Genomic DNA, 14,511 nt, shown 5'->3' with positions numbered 1-14,511 from the left:
CAAGCAAAATGCACCATTGTTCCCAGGGCTTAATTCGTAGGCAAAAAGGAAGTGGAACTAGGGGGGGGGGGGCAGGGGGATGACAATTCACCCCTTTTTTTTATGTCCGTTCTTTGCTCTGTATTATCTACCACAGGATCATCCCCTCCACTCCTGATTCCTGCAGAACAGAAGGGGATGTGGTGAAGGAGGAGAAGAGACTGGAGCAGAACAACCCTGTTGCTCTGGCTCTGGAGTCTGAAAAGAAGTTTAGTTATGGTTATTATAGTGTGGCATTCCAAGTGACATACTGTCTTCTTCATTTCAGGATCCTTTTTATTTCTTCCCTATGCCTGATGCGATGAAACAAAGCAGCCAGAGGAAAGCAGATGAATGAATCTAAATGGTTGCATCACAGTAAGGCAGAATACAAACTGATAATATTTAAAAGGATAACAGAACTTAACATTGAACTTTGCAAGTTAAGTTTTGCGCATAGTCTGAAGGCTACAGCACAATGGCTGAATCAGTACTTCCTGCTAATGGAACTATTTCTAACAGCAGCGGGTCACAGTTTTTTGAGATTTGCCCACCTTCTTTGCCTATTACTTTATTGCTCATCATTGCCTACAGTATAGTCACCCTAGTGGGGCTCTTTGGGAACCTGTGCTTGATCATTATTGTGAAGAAACACAAAGAGTCTCAAAATGTTACAAACCTTTTAATTGCTAACCTTTCTCTGTCTGACATCTTGATATGTGTCATGTGTATTCCTTTCACTGCCATGTACACTCTGATGGATTATTGGATACTAGGAGAGGCCATGTGCAAAATAAGTTCATTCGTACAAAGCCTGTCTGTCTCTGTTTCCGTCTTCTCTCTTGTTTTAATTGCTGTTGAAAGATACCAGCTGATCGTTAATCCTCGTGGATGGAAACCTAACATTTCCCATGCTTACTGGGGGATTATCTTCATTTGGATCTTTTCTTCGATCATCTCTGTTCCGTTCTTTGTGTTCCACCAAACCACGGATGAACCTTTTCGAAACTTCTCTGTGCACAATGAATATTACAAGGATAAGGTGGTTTGCAGTGAGGTCTGGCCATCCAGAGAGCATCGGCTTGTGTTTACTACGTGTCTTCTGATATGCCAATACTTTGTCCCTCTTTTTTTTATCATTGTTTGCTATCTCAGGATCTTCGTCTGTCTCCGTAGAAGGAACAGTAAAGTGGATAGGCTGAGGGAGAATGAAAACCGACTGAATGAGAGCAAAAGAATAAATCTCATGCTGATCTCAATTGTTGTGACTTTCTTGGCCTGTTGGCTGCCCTTGAACGTCTTCAACGTTGTGTTCGACTGGAACCATGAAGCTCTGATGAGCTGCCATCACAATGTTGTATTTACAGTGTGCCATTTGGTCGCCATGGTTTCCACATGTGTTAATCCTATCTACTATGGATTCTTAAACAAGAATTTCCAGAAGGATCTTCTCCTCTTGATCTATCACTGTAAGTGCATGGCATCACAGGAAGAATACGAGCACATTGCTCTGTCAACCATGCATACAGATGTTTCCAAAGGGTCTCTAAAGTTAAATAATGCACCTACAAATATGTAGTCCACTTTTACCGCGATGAGGCTTATTACTTCACAGCAAAGCAAAGGACTGCTGCATCTGTAGTTAAGAGAAAGATCATGCCAATTTCAAAAAGCTGTAACAAGTATATTAATCATGGTAAATCATTCAAGGAGATTTAAGTGTAACATTGTGCCTATCGATGATTACAGTGTTTCTATGTTAACAGATAAAAAGAGCAACTCAAAACTGTAAATGCAAGTTGGCTGAAGCATCAATCCATTTGGACTATCCATAATTTATTTCATTGTGTATTTATGATATGCATAATTTATTCTGCATTATGGTAGCAGTTGCTTATGCTACAGCTCCGCTATGAAATTTGTTAGGAATAAAGGGGGGAATTCTATAAATGGTGCTCAAAAATGGATGCTGGAAAAGATTGACGCTAAGCAGTAGCGTACTAAGGACAGGGTGGTGGAGGCGGTCCGCCTTGTGTGGAGGCAGCAAAGGGGTACATGGATCAGTCGCACGGTGTCGGCTCCGCCAGTCCCCTGCCCCCTCTGATGTTACTTCCTGTTCTGGGGCAGGGGACTGGCGGACAACAACGTAACTTCTCCGTGCACCCTCTTGCTAGGAAGAAGGATGGTGGGGTGATGCACTTTGGGGGGTGTGATGTGCCTCAGGGGGGTGGGGGTGTGACATGCTTCGGGGGGCACAATGGCAAACTGCCCCAGGTGACAAGCAAGCTAGGTACGCCACTGGCGCTAAGTGCTATCTATAAAGGGTGTGCCCTTTCTAGAATAGTGCTTAGTGCCCAGTCCTGTGCCCAACTTTGAGCACCAGATTTATGCCTGCTGAATCCTGGTATAAATCCTGGCACCCAATTAGGATGCAGAGACCCCTTATTCTGTAGCTCTGTACACAACATTTTGGAATGCTCATGATCCACTCATGCCCCTCCCTTAGCCACACCCCCTTTTGGGTTGCACACTATGGTATTTAGGCATCCAGCGTTATAGAGTAACGCACAGCCAGATGCGCATGCAAATCTTAATTGATGCCAATTAACATCAATAATTGATTGCTAGCATCCAATTATTGATGGGTAACAGCTGGTTAGCCAATTAACTTGTGTGCATCTCAGAAGGCTACCCAAATTTGGGCACCCAAATCTGGATGCCATATGTAGATTCTGGGAGAAAGCCCACAATATCTTCTACCATGAAAATGTGCAGGAAAGCAACATCGTCATTGGTTGGCAGCTCCAGTTTCTCATATGGTTCCATGAATCAAAAGCTGCCTCCACAACAACTGCTTCCACTTGATTTCCATTTGTTGTAATTATTTGTGGGCAATGCTTTTTTATTTAGACCAATTTAATACACTTCTTACTAAAATGCAGGAGTTAAGGGACACATTAACATATGTCTTCAGTACTTTATCCCTGTTGATTATTCCTGAGGTTTAAAATTCATCCACTATACAAACTTTCCTATCAACATTACTCGTACTTGCAGAATTTCAACTATCCGTGCTGCTGTTATGGATTCCTGCTTTAGCATAACAATCTGTGAAAGGTACTGGATCTTACATACTTTTTGGGTATAGTCCATTAAAGCTATCATTCCAAGTCAGATCATTTAAAGAGTCTAATTAGGATGATCACAGTAAATTTAATGTGCTTCGGAAAACAAGAATTATTTTTCAGGATCCTGTCATTCAATGAGAAACAAGATTCTATTAGCCCTAAAATGCAGAAACATGACACTATCCTTTTGAATCTTGAGCAGAAAGCTTTCATTGTTGAGAAGACTGAGGGGTGAGGGAAGCCAGTTTAAGATCTTTGCTCAGCCACTTCATTTAGACTAGGCATTACATCCATTCAAAGCAAATATACAGATTCAAATATAAATGATCTAGAGATGGGAGTAACTAGTGAGGTAATTACATTTGCTGATGACACAGAGTTATTAAATCACAAGAAAACTATGAAAAATTACAAGAGACCCTTATGAGACTAGTAGACTGGGCATCCAAACAGCAGATGACATTTAGGAGGAGATTCTATATATGGCGCCTAAAAAAATCTGCGCTGAAATCAGTTCTAACTAAGCGTATTCTATAATTGGTGCATAAATTTAGGGGCCGATTACAGAATATGCTTAGTTCATATCGCAGCACCTAAATCTATGCGCATCCAATAACTCCAACGAAAAATTGGTGTAAATCCCTGCACGTAGATTTAGGCGCACTAGGCCATATTCTATAACTAGACATCTAAATTTTGGAATGCCCATGAAACGCCCATTTTCCCACCTATAACCATGCCCCGTTTTGCCTGTTCAAATTAGAAGTTCAACGCACATTGTTACAGAATATGCTTAGTGGGTTGTGTGCCTAAATTCTAATCAGTGCCAATTAATGCTCATTACTGCTTGTTAAGTGCTGTTATCAGTGCTCATTAGATTGTTAAGTTATGCGCATTGTTATAGATTCCACACCGATTTTGGCTTGGATCTCTAGGCACACTATATAGAATCCTGGGGTTAATGTGAACAAGTGCAAAGTGATGCATGTGGGAAAGAGGAACCCGAACTATAGCTATGTGATGCAAGGTTCCACATTAGGAGTCACCAACCAGGAAAGGGATCTAGGTGTCATCGTTGATGATACGTTGAAACCTTCTGCTCAGTGTGCGGCAGCGGCTAAGAAAGCAAATAGAATGTTAGGTATTATTAGGAAAGGAATAGAAAACAAAAATGAGGACGTTATAATGCCTTTGTATCGTTCCATGGTGCGAACACACCTCGAATACTGTGTGCAATTCTGGTTGCCGCATCTCAACAAAGATATAGTGGAATTAGAAAAGGTACAGAGAAGGGCAACGAAAATGATAAAGGGGATGGGACGACTTCCCTATGAAGAAAGGCTAAAGCAGCTAGGCCTCTTCAGCTTGGAGAAAAGACGGCTGAGGGGAGATATGATAGAGGTCTATAAAATAATGAGTGGAGTGGCACAGGTAGACGTGAATTGCTTGCTTACTGTTTCCAAAAATGCTAGGACTAGGAGGCACGCAATGAAGCTACTAAGCAATAAATTCAAAACAAACCAGAGAATATATATTTTGTCACTGAACATGTAATTAAACTCTGGAATTCGTTGCCAGGGAGTGTGGTGAAAGTAGTACTAGGCTTAGCAGGGTTTAAAACGGTTTAGATAATTTCATAAAAGAATAGTCCACAAGCCATTAAGATGGACTTGGGAAAATCCACTGCTTATTTCTAGGATAAGCAGCATAAAATCTGTTTTACTATTGTAGGATCTTGCCAGGTACTTGTAACCTGGATTGGCCACTGTTGAAACAGGATGCTGGGTTTGATGGACCTTCAGTCTCTCCCAGTATGGCAACACTTATGTTCTTATAAGTCCAACTGCAGCTTCTTGTGATCTTGGACAAGTCCAATGCCTCCAGAGACAGGAAAATACCTACTGTATCTGAACATATCTCACCTTGCACTACTAAAAAGGTGTAAGATAATCCAAATCCCAAAATTCAGATGGGTGGTCGCTATGCAAAGTTGCATCTACTAGAAAGTGGATCAGGTTTTCAAGAGATTTCCCCCTAGACATAAAATAGAGGAAACCCTGTTGAAAAATAGTCCTATTTTTTCTGCTATTGTATCTTAACTGCCCAAATCTGCAGAATTTGGGGTTAGGATTTGAGGTTCAGAACCTCTCTCCCATCTGATCAGGTTGAGTTGGGCCTGGGTGTGCTGAGAAGGTGCACTGAGGCAGAGGGAGGGAAGAAAAATGGTTGCCACTCACCCTACTGCCAACATGAGTGCTGAAGATGCATTAGCATCTGAAAGGAGGTGTCCCCTCCAATTTTCCAGTCTGTGGGGATTTCTTTGGTCCCAGGCATACCATCCAAGGTAGGTAAAATGGGAGAGTGATGAGTAGAAGAGACTCTGAGGGAGAAAATAAGGGGAAAGAAACAGAACAGATCATGGAGATTCTTTGGCTCTTGAGAATATCCTCATAAGGGTATTTGCAGGGATTATTTTTCTAGGTTTTGCCATCTTTATTGGCCTGTATTGTAGAAAAGGGAGCAGTCTCTAAGGTCTACATTAAGCTGCTGTGATGCTATTTAATTAGAAAATCATGCCAATTAGCTTAGAATGATTAATTTAGAAGTGGTCTTGGCTGAGTCAGGGCTGTTTGCTATTCTATTAGATGTTAATAAAGTGCCTTCCATGAATTCAAAAGAGAAATAAAGCAGATGAAAAACACTGCGAGTACCAAAGACTGGTTGGGTAACAAATCTATTCATAATTCATAATTGCATCTGGTTTGGGTTGATAGATCAGTGGTCATTGTGCTTAAAACAAAATAAAAGCTTCTAATTTTAGGTTTTAACTTATAAAACATCCCAATGCAAAACATTTTAAATGGGTGTTTATTGAATAAACTCTAGAAAACCACCACTTTCTCTAGGACTCTTTCACCCCTCCCATGGTTTGTCTCTGTATGGTCCACTCAATTTTATGCCCTGATGAACCCAAAGTGACATAAACACATGTGTCTGATTCCAGCATAAAAGGTACCAAGGAACAGTACATTCCGGCGTTACTAGGGGTGGGAAGTACTGTCGGACTGCTGCTGTAGCCTAGTGGTACTTCCTGTTTAGCAAGCAGTAAGCCTGCGTTGGGTTTACCACCACATAGTAAAAGGGACCCTCAATGACTGCAGAATTTCTTCTACATCACCCAAAATCCCCCTTTCCACTGCATAGAGTATCTATGCCCCCCCCCAAAAAAATTATAATGCATGTGAAAAGAAAGATGAGATGTGCAGATTTCCATGGAAATATGTATGTTTGCTATTCCCTCTGTTTTTTCTTCTTCCTCCTCCCGTGTGAGTCTAGGGAATCAGTGGCGTAGCCACAGGTGGACCGGGGCCCACCCACTTAGGGCTCCGGCCCACCCAACAGTAGCACATGTTTAGCGGTAGCTGGTGGGGATCCCAAGCTCTGCCAGCTGAAGACTTCCCCCTGATGGTAATGAAAAGGCTACTCTCCATGATACTGACACCTATACATGCTCAGTTTTCAGCGCATGCCTGCTGCAGACTGCCAAGATGGAAAGAAGCATTTTCTCACCAGCTGAGATATTTTTTTGGGTGGTGGGTGGGGAGAGAACACTTAGTGCCCACCCACTTCTTGCCTAGGCCCACCCAAAATCTGTTGTCTGGCTACGACCCTGCTGGGGAATTAATCTCAGATGCTGCTGCTACTCTTGTCAGGTGGAAATACACACACACAAAAAAAATGAAAAGTCCTATTAAGTGAGGTGCATCTTCCACCACGTTTATGTTTATGTTTCTTTGTACTTAATGAATTGCCTTTTTTAACAAATAAATCAAAGCGATTTGCAAAATAATTAAAAACAAATGGGAAAAGAAAAGAAAACACCAGAAAAATATATAGAAAAGAAAACAATCGCACAAAAAAAATGATAAAATATAGCTGCATAACTACTGCATTCTCTTCAGGTACCATTGATCTGCTAACCTAGAGACACATAAATAATTGAAAAAAATAAGTCTTCAGAGCTATCTTAAAGTTCTTTAACAAAGGCTCAGCTCTTACAAACAGAGGAGGAGTATTCCACAGGAACGGGGCTAGGAAATAAAAGCTTTATAAATTGCTTGTCTAGGGTTGAGTAAGACAAGTCTATGATCATTGAGTGAGTGCACAGACAATGTGCCAGAGTGTTAGAAATACTCAATGGTGCCAGGTAATCAGCTAAACCCGTATGAATCGCTTTATGTGCCAGAGTAAGAATCTTAAATTGTATCCTTAAGCAGAACATATCTCACCTTGGCAACCAATGTAATTTCAACAACAAAGGAGTAATGTGGTCAGAATGTCTTGCATGACCAAAACTATTTTTAGTTAAGTTGATTTGGAGGGGCATTTTCGAACGGGGACGCCCATCGCTAAGGGCGCCCATCTCCGAGGATGGTGCGGTGAAGGGGCGGGGCCAACTATATTTTCGAACGAGATTGTCATCCATCTTTCGTTTTGAGTTGGGGCCGGCCAAATCTCGACCTAAATGCTGAGATCGCTAGATGTAAAGATGGGCGCCCTCGGTTTTCCCCCATAGTGGAAACCGATGGCGCCCATCTCAAAAACGAACCAAACCAAGGCATTTGGTTGTGGGAGGGGCCAGGATTCATAGTGCACTGGTCCCCCTCACATGCCAGGGCACCAACCGGACACCCTAGGGGGCACTACAGTGGACTTGGCAAATTGGTCCTAGGTGTATAGCTCCCTTACCTTGGGTGCTGAGCCCCCAACCCCCCCCAAAACCCACTCTCCACAACTATACACCACTACCATAGCCCTAAGAGGTGAAGCGGGGCACCCACATGTGGGGACAGTGGGTTTCGGGTGGGTTTTGAAGGGCTCCTATTTTCAACCAGAAGTGTAACAGGTAGGGGGAGGGATGGGCCTGGGTCCGCCTGCCTGAGGTACACTGCACCCACTAAAACTGCTCCAGGGACCTGTATACTGCTGTCATGGACCGGAGTATGGAATTTGAGGCTGGCATAGAGGCTGGCAAAAAAGTTCTTAAAGTTATTTTTTTGAGGGTGGGAGGGGGTTAGTGACCACTGGGGGACTCAGGGGAGGTCATCCCCGATTCCCTCTGGTGGTCATCTGGGCAGTTCAGGCACTTTTTTGTGACTTGGACCTAAAAAAAAGGGACCAAAAAAAGCGGACCAAATTCTCACCAGGGACGCCCATTTTTTTCCATTATCGGCCACAGCTGGCCATCTCTTAACCACGCCCCGGCACGCCCCTGTCCTGCCTTCGCTACCCTTCCGACACGCCCCAAGGGAACTTTGGTTGTCCCGGCGACGGAAAGCAGTTGAGGACGCCCAAAGTCGGCTTTCGATTATGCCGATTCTGGCGCCCCTGAGAGAAGTGCGCCCATCTCCCGATTTGTGTCGAAAGATGGGCGTCCTTCTCTTTCGAAAATGAGCTGGCTAGTGCTTTAAACAACCACACATACATTTGTTCTGTTGAGTACTGCTAATGCAGGAGACAGGGGTGTCAACATTAAGGGAGTAATTTCAAAAGTCATTTTCAAATGACTGTGTTCTCATATGTGTGCAAATGGCCTCTTATAAAATAATAGAAACAACTCTATATACCCGCCCAAAATTAAAAAAAAAAAATAGAGAAAAAGGTCCTCAGTGTAACTCCTTGGCCCTATAAAATCATGGGTCTAACTCAAAAAGCACCATCGTTGGTCCTAAACAACCCCCCCCCCCCACCCCCAATCAATCTGAACAATCTTTGTCAATAGTAAATTTCTCCATAACTTTTTAAATCACTGTCTATTTTAATTATATTTTCTAAATTTCAAATATAATTTGACTTATCTTAAGCGGGAGAAAAGGACGCTCGATTGAATTCTGAGCACTGAAGGAAATGTCAGTAAAGTGCCTTTGTAAGACTGTCAGCCTTCCTTTACATACTGCAGCACTGGAAGCTAACAAGTTGAACTGAAAGTTTTCTCCTGCTTAAGATAAGTCCATCCCTCCCTTCCTGTTTCCGCAAGGGCGGGACCACAGCTGAGAGAGAGAAGGGCCGAGCCTGCACGCCTTTTACCGCTGCGGCCGTACGCCGTAACCCTGACTTGGTAAGTGAAGATGACTTTTAAAAATCGGAGGGAGGGGGCCTGGAACTGGAAGGGAGGGAGGGAGGGAGGAAGGGAGGGACGACGACACCCTCATGCGTGTGACATCACGTGTGACGAACCAGGAAGCACGCTAATGTCAGGACAGGAGATGGATAGCAGCACAAACCCTGCAAACCCTTCACTGCCACGGAGTCAGCTTCAGAACGTTGGAGCTGTTTTTTATTATAGTAGATGGTTAGTGCCACTAATGCTTAGCACATGCTAAAAACGCTAACGCTCCTCTAGCGTGGCTTAGTAAACAGGCCCAAAAATTAAAACAATAGACTGTGACTTAGGGGGTCTTTTACTAAGGCGCGCTTACATTTATAGTGCACGCTAAAAACAGGTGTGTGTTAAATGTTAGAGACGCCAATGCATTCCTATGGGCATCTCTAACGTTTAGCGCGTGCCTATTTTTAGCGTGCATTAAAAATGTAAGCCGCCATAGTAAAAGACCCCCTTAAAGAGTTAAAAATTAAAAATGTACTGAGAGATTTACCATTGACAACCACCCCCCTTTTACAAAGCCGCGTGGCAATGCAGACCCAACCCATTACTGCACTGGCAGCAGCTAGCACGGCTTTTTAAAAGGGGTGGGGGGGAGATTGTTCAGATGAATGGAGGTTTATTTAGGATCAATGATGGTGGTTTTTGAGTTAGACTGATGGGGCCCTGTTTACTAAGGTGCGCTAGCGTTTTTAGCACATGCTTAAAATTAGCACCCGCTAATGCTAGAGACACCCATATATTTCCTATGGGTGTCTCTAATGTTAGCGAGTGCTAATTTTTAGTGCGCGCTTAAAACACTAGCGTGACTATAGCGCAGCTTAGTAAACAGGGCTCCTGGTTTTTTAGGGTCAGAGAGTTACACTGAGGTCCTTTTTCTCCATTATTTTTGAAATTTTGGGCGAGATTATGTTTCTAGTAGTTGGAAGAAGTTTAGATATAATTTAGTGATTTTTCCTTCTCTGATATTCTTTGGTTCTTATAAAGTAGCAATGACCTAATGATACGTGCATTGGCTTGATGGTGCCTAATTACCAGCGGGCGTGTACAGAGACAGGGTTGGGGTGGAGTGTGGGCGGGGTTTACACTAATTTTCAGGTGTACTAGAATAATCTGGGCATGGACACATGTCCGGACCTGCAAGGTTGGCATGATTTCTGCCACTTACACTAGTATTTTATAAAACCACCTAGACACCTGTGTGTCTTTATAAAATAACCAGTAGGCATTTATATGCTGTCTTAAACCAGGTACCTTGTTATAAAATTACCCTCTGAAAAGCATGATTTATCAAGACTTCTCCCTAAAGCTACAAATTGGTGAAAACACTTGCTTCAACAAGCCCAAAGTATTTTAAAATATGTTTACCTATGTATGTATATAAATAAAGCTACTGTATTTAAAGATGTGGATATCAATTTTCTTCAGTTAGATGGGTTTCTTTCCAGAAATGTAAATTCGTTCTGTTGTAGTCTGTGAAGGTGAAAACTGTCAGTTTGCAATTAAATGGTGGTTCATTTGTCTCTCAGTTGAATACTGAATGCCTCATTCATTGAATTAATAAATCTGAGGTGTGCGAAATTCATTTGTGTCATCTCCTTGGGAAATAGAGCCTTCCTCTCCATGTTCCTCTCAACTACACCTGTGCTAGACTGTAGCAGGTGACATATCTGACTGGTCACCCTGCCCCCTGCTTCCTGACTCCAAAGGGGTACCAGTCTTGACTGGCTCTGCCTTATTCTGCTCCACTACCATGACTGTGATACGATAAGATGGCAGGTGCCAAAGAAAAAATGGGAAAAAGAGAGGCTGGGGCCATAGGCGTAGACTGGGGGGGGGGGCGAGGGGGGGCAATGCCCCCCCAAACGACGCGAGGCGCCGCCGCGCCATTAGTTAAAAAAAAAAAACACATGCAGGCACGCACTCCTCTCCATCCGCTTGGCTTCCCTGCCCTCTCTGTCTGCGTCCCGCCTTCCTCTGACGTCAGAGGAAGGCGGGACGCAGACAGAGAGGGCAGGGAAGCCAAGTGGACGGAGAGGAGCTGTTGTCCGTCTACCCCTCTCTCTTCCTCCCTCCCTCCGCGGCGCAGGCAGCAGTCTTTTCCAGCATTCCTGGCAGCGGTAGCGTTGTACACGCTGCCTTTGGCTCTGCCCCGAAGCCTTCTCTTCAAGTTCCTGTTCCCGCATAGGTGAAAAAGGTGAAGACTGTTGCCTGCACCGGAGGGAGGGAGGGAGGGAGGAAGAGAGGGGGTAAACTGAGTCACCATCTTGGACCTCGCGGGGGGGGGAGCAGAGGGAAGATGGATGGGACTGGGAGGGGTGGGGAGCAGAGGGAAGGAGCAAGAGATGGTTGGGACTGGGAGGGGTGGGGAGCAGAGGGAAGGAGCAAGAGATGGATGGGACTGCGAGGGGTGGGGAGCAGAGGGATGGACCAGGAGATGGATGGGATTGGGAGAGGTCAGGCACAGCAGAGGGAAGGAGCAGAAGATGGATGGGACGGAGGGATGGTGAGCAGAGGGAAGGAACAGAAGATGGATAGGACTGGGAGGGGTAGGGAGCAGAGGGAAGGAGCAAGAGATGGATGGGACTGGGAGGGTGGGGAGCAGTGGGAAGCCTACTGGAAAGAAGACACTGCATAAAACAGAAGACACTGGGATCAAAGCGAATAGAAAAACTAAATGATCAGACAACAAAGGTAGATAAAAGTATTTTATTCATAATTTATTAATTGAAATGTGTCAGCTTTTTGAAATGTGCATCTGTGATATTTTGCCTGTAAATTTCATTTCCTTCCTCCATATTAGCATATTCATTTGCATATGTATATATGCAAATGATATGCTAATATGCTCCGCCCATTCTTTGCCCCCCCAAATGAAACAGTCAAACTACGCCTATGGCTGGGGCACTGCACAATATAAAAGACGAAAGAAAAAAAGTGTGCACCATTGACCACTGGGAAAAAAAACATACTAATGCTCTGTGTTTAAAAAACTTTAAATGGAACCCAAGATTCACATCATGCAGAAGGAGAAACAAGACCATACAGATAGTAGCAGTGGAGGGTGGGAGGTTTCTGTGAGTGTGCTCAAGGACAAATTAATTCCAGGCCCCCACACAAGACAGCACAGGATAGTGTGGCAAAATCAAAATTGCCTCGCGTCCATTTTGGGTCTGCGACCTTACCACCAGCCATTGACCTAGTGGTGAAGTCTCACGTGATAACCGGGTGGTAATGACCTATGTGCGTCAAATGCCACTTGGCACGCTTCCGATATGTGTGTCCGAAAATAAAAACTATTTTTCAGCCGAGAGTATCAGACGCACGCCAAAAATGAAATTACCGTAAGAGCCACGTGGTAACTGGGCGGTGACTCCATTTTGACACACAAGCACACACAGAGGGGCATAATCGAAAGGTGCCAGCCAAATAGCTGGCCGGCCATCTTTGGGGCCGGTGCCATAAGTGGGCGGAGCCAGCCATATTTTCGAAAAAGATGGCCGGCCATCTTTTTCTTCGCTAATACGGTTGGGCCCAGCCAAGTGTCAGAGTTCGCCGGGTTTGAGATGGCCGACATCGGTTTTCGGCCATAATGGAAAATAATGTTGGCCATCTCAAAACCGGCGAAATCCAAGGCATTTGGTCGTGGGAGAAGCCAGCATTTGTAGTGCACTGGCCCCCCTCACATGCCAGGACACAAATCAGACACCCTAGGGGGCACTTCTAAAAATTAAAAATAAAAATAGCTCCCAGGTGCATAGCTCCCTTCCCTTGGTTGTTTAGCCCCCCAAAACCCACTCCCCACAACTCTACACCATTACCATAGCCCTAAGGGGTGAAGGGGGGCACCTATATGTGGGTACAGTGGTTTTTGGGTGGGTTTTGCAGGGCTCCCATTTACCACCAAAAGTGTAACAGGTAGGGGGGGATGGGCCTGGATCCACCTGTCGGAAGTGCACTGCACCCACTAAAAACTGCTCCAGGGACTTGCATACTGCTATCAGGGAGCTGGATATGACATTTGAGGCTGGCACAGAGGCTGGCAAAAAAGTTTTCTTTTTGTTTTTTTTTTTAGGGTGGGAGGGGGTTGGTGACCACTGGGGGAGTAAGGGGAGGTCATCCCCGATTCCCTCCGGTGGTCATTTGGTCAGTTGGGGCTCCTTTTTGAAGCTTGAAAATAAAGGGACCAAGTAAAGCCGGCGAAATGCTCGTCAAGCGGCTTTTTGTTTTCCATTATCAGGCGAAGCCGGCCATCTCATGAGCACACCCTCATCCCGCCCTGTCCCACCTTCACTACCCTACTGACACACCCCCTTGATATTTCGCCGGCTCCGCGACGGAAAGCAGTTGAACCCAGCCAAAATCGGCTTTCAATTATACCAATTTGGCCAGGTTCAGAAGTTTGCCGGCCATCTCCCGATTTGTGTCGGAAGATGGCCGGCGATCACTTTCGAAAATGAGCAGGATAGATGCTTACATGACTTAGTATAAGGGCCCCTTAGATTGTGAGCCCTCCAGGGACATGTATAATTATCTCCCACTGGTGAGATGTCATATGTGTGTGCCTGATGCAAAGAGCTCCTAGCTCTCAGAGAACGTGTTCGTTCTCTTGAGGCTAGAGTAGCAGACTTGGTGGAGCTGAGGAAGACAGAGAGGTACATAGAGGAGACCTACAGGGCTGTTGTAGAGAAGTCCCACCTCCAGTCTGGTAGTCCCTGTGCTACCTTGGAGGTCTCCTAGAAGGACAGCATCACTCTGGTGAAGTAGGAAGTACTCTGTAGCCAGGACCTGCCCATCAGGGGATGTACTATCCTCTCGCACCGAGGATATGTCTCCAAGTGCTGCCCAGGAGGGAAAGGTTAGGACAGCTGGTGATTCGATCATTAGGCATATAGATAGTTGGGTGGCTGGTGGGCGTGAGGATCACCTGGTGACTTGCCTGCCTGGTGCGAAGGTGGCGGGCCTCACGTGTCACCTAGATAGGATTTTAGATAGTGCTGGGGAGGAGCCAGTTGTCTTGGTACATGTGGGTACCAATGACATAGGAAAATGTGGGGGAGAGGTTCTGGAAGTCAAATTTAGGCTCTTAGGTAGAAAGCTCAAATCCAGATCCTCTATGATAGCATTTTCTGAAATGCTACCCATTCCACATGCAGGGCCAAAGAGGCAGGCAGAGCTCCGGAGTCTCAATGCATGGATGAG

At 44.8% G+C, this 14,511-nt stretch overlaps 1 protein-coding gene across 1 annotated transcript; it reads left to right on the top strand.

The window, feature by feature from the left end:
* The first annotated feature begins 496 nt into the window (after positions 1-496).
* On the top strand, positions 497-1,597 carry LOC115476851 (neuropeptide Y receptor type 6-like). Its single transcript, XM_030213425.1, has one exon. It carries the CDS (start codon positions 497-499, stop codon positions 1,595-1,597), a length of 1,101 nt encoding a protein of 366 aa, XP_030069285.1.
* Positions 1,598-14,511: the final 12,914 nt, after the last annotated feature.

This window comes from Microcaecilia unicolor, chromosome 8 (assembly GCF_901765095.1).
Source record: "Microcaecilia unicolor chromosome 8, aMicUni1.1, whole genome shotgun sequence".
NCBI lineage: Eukaryota > Metazoa > Chordata > Amphibia > Gymnophiona > Siphonopidae > Microcaecilia > Microcaecilia unicolor.
Note: the sequence above shows the minus strand (reverse complement) of the source record. Positions and strands in the feature narration are given on the sequence as shown.

Coding starts and splice junctions, on each gene's coding strand:
- LOC115476851 (XM_030213425.1), top strand. CDS start 497: ATGGCTGAATCAGTACTTCCTGCTAATGGAACTATTTCTAACAGCAGC.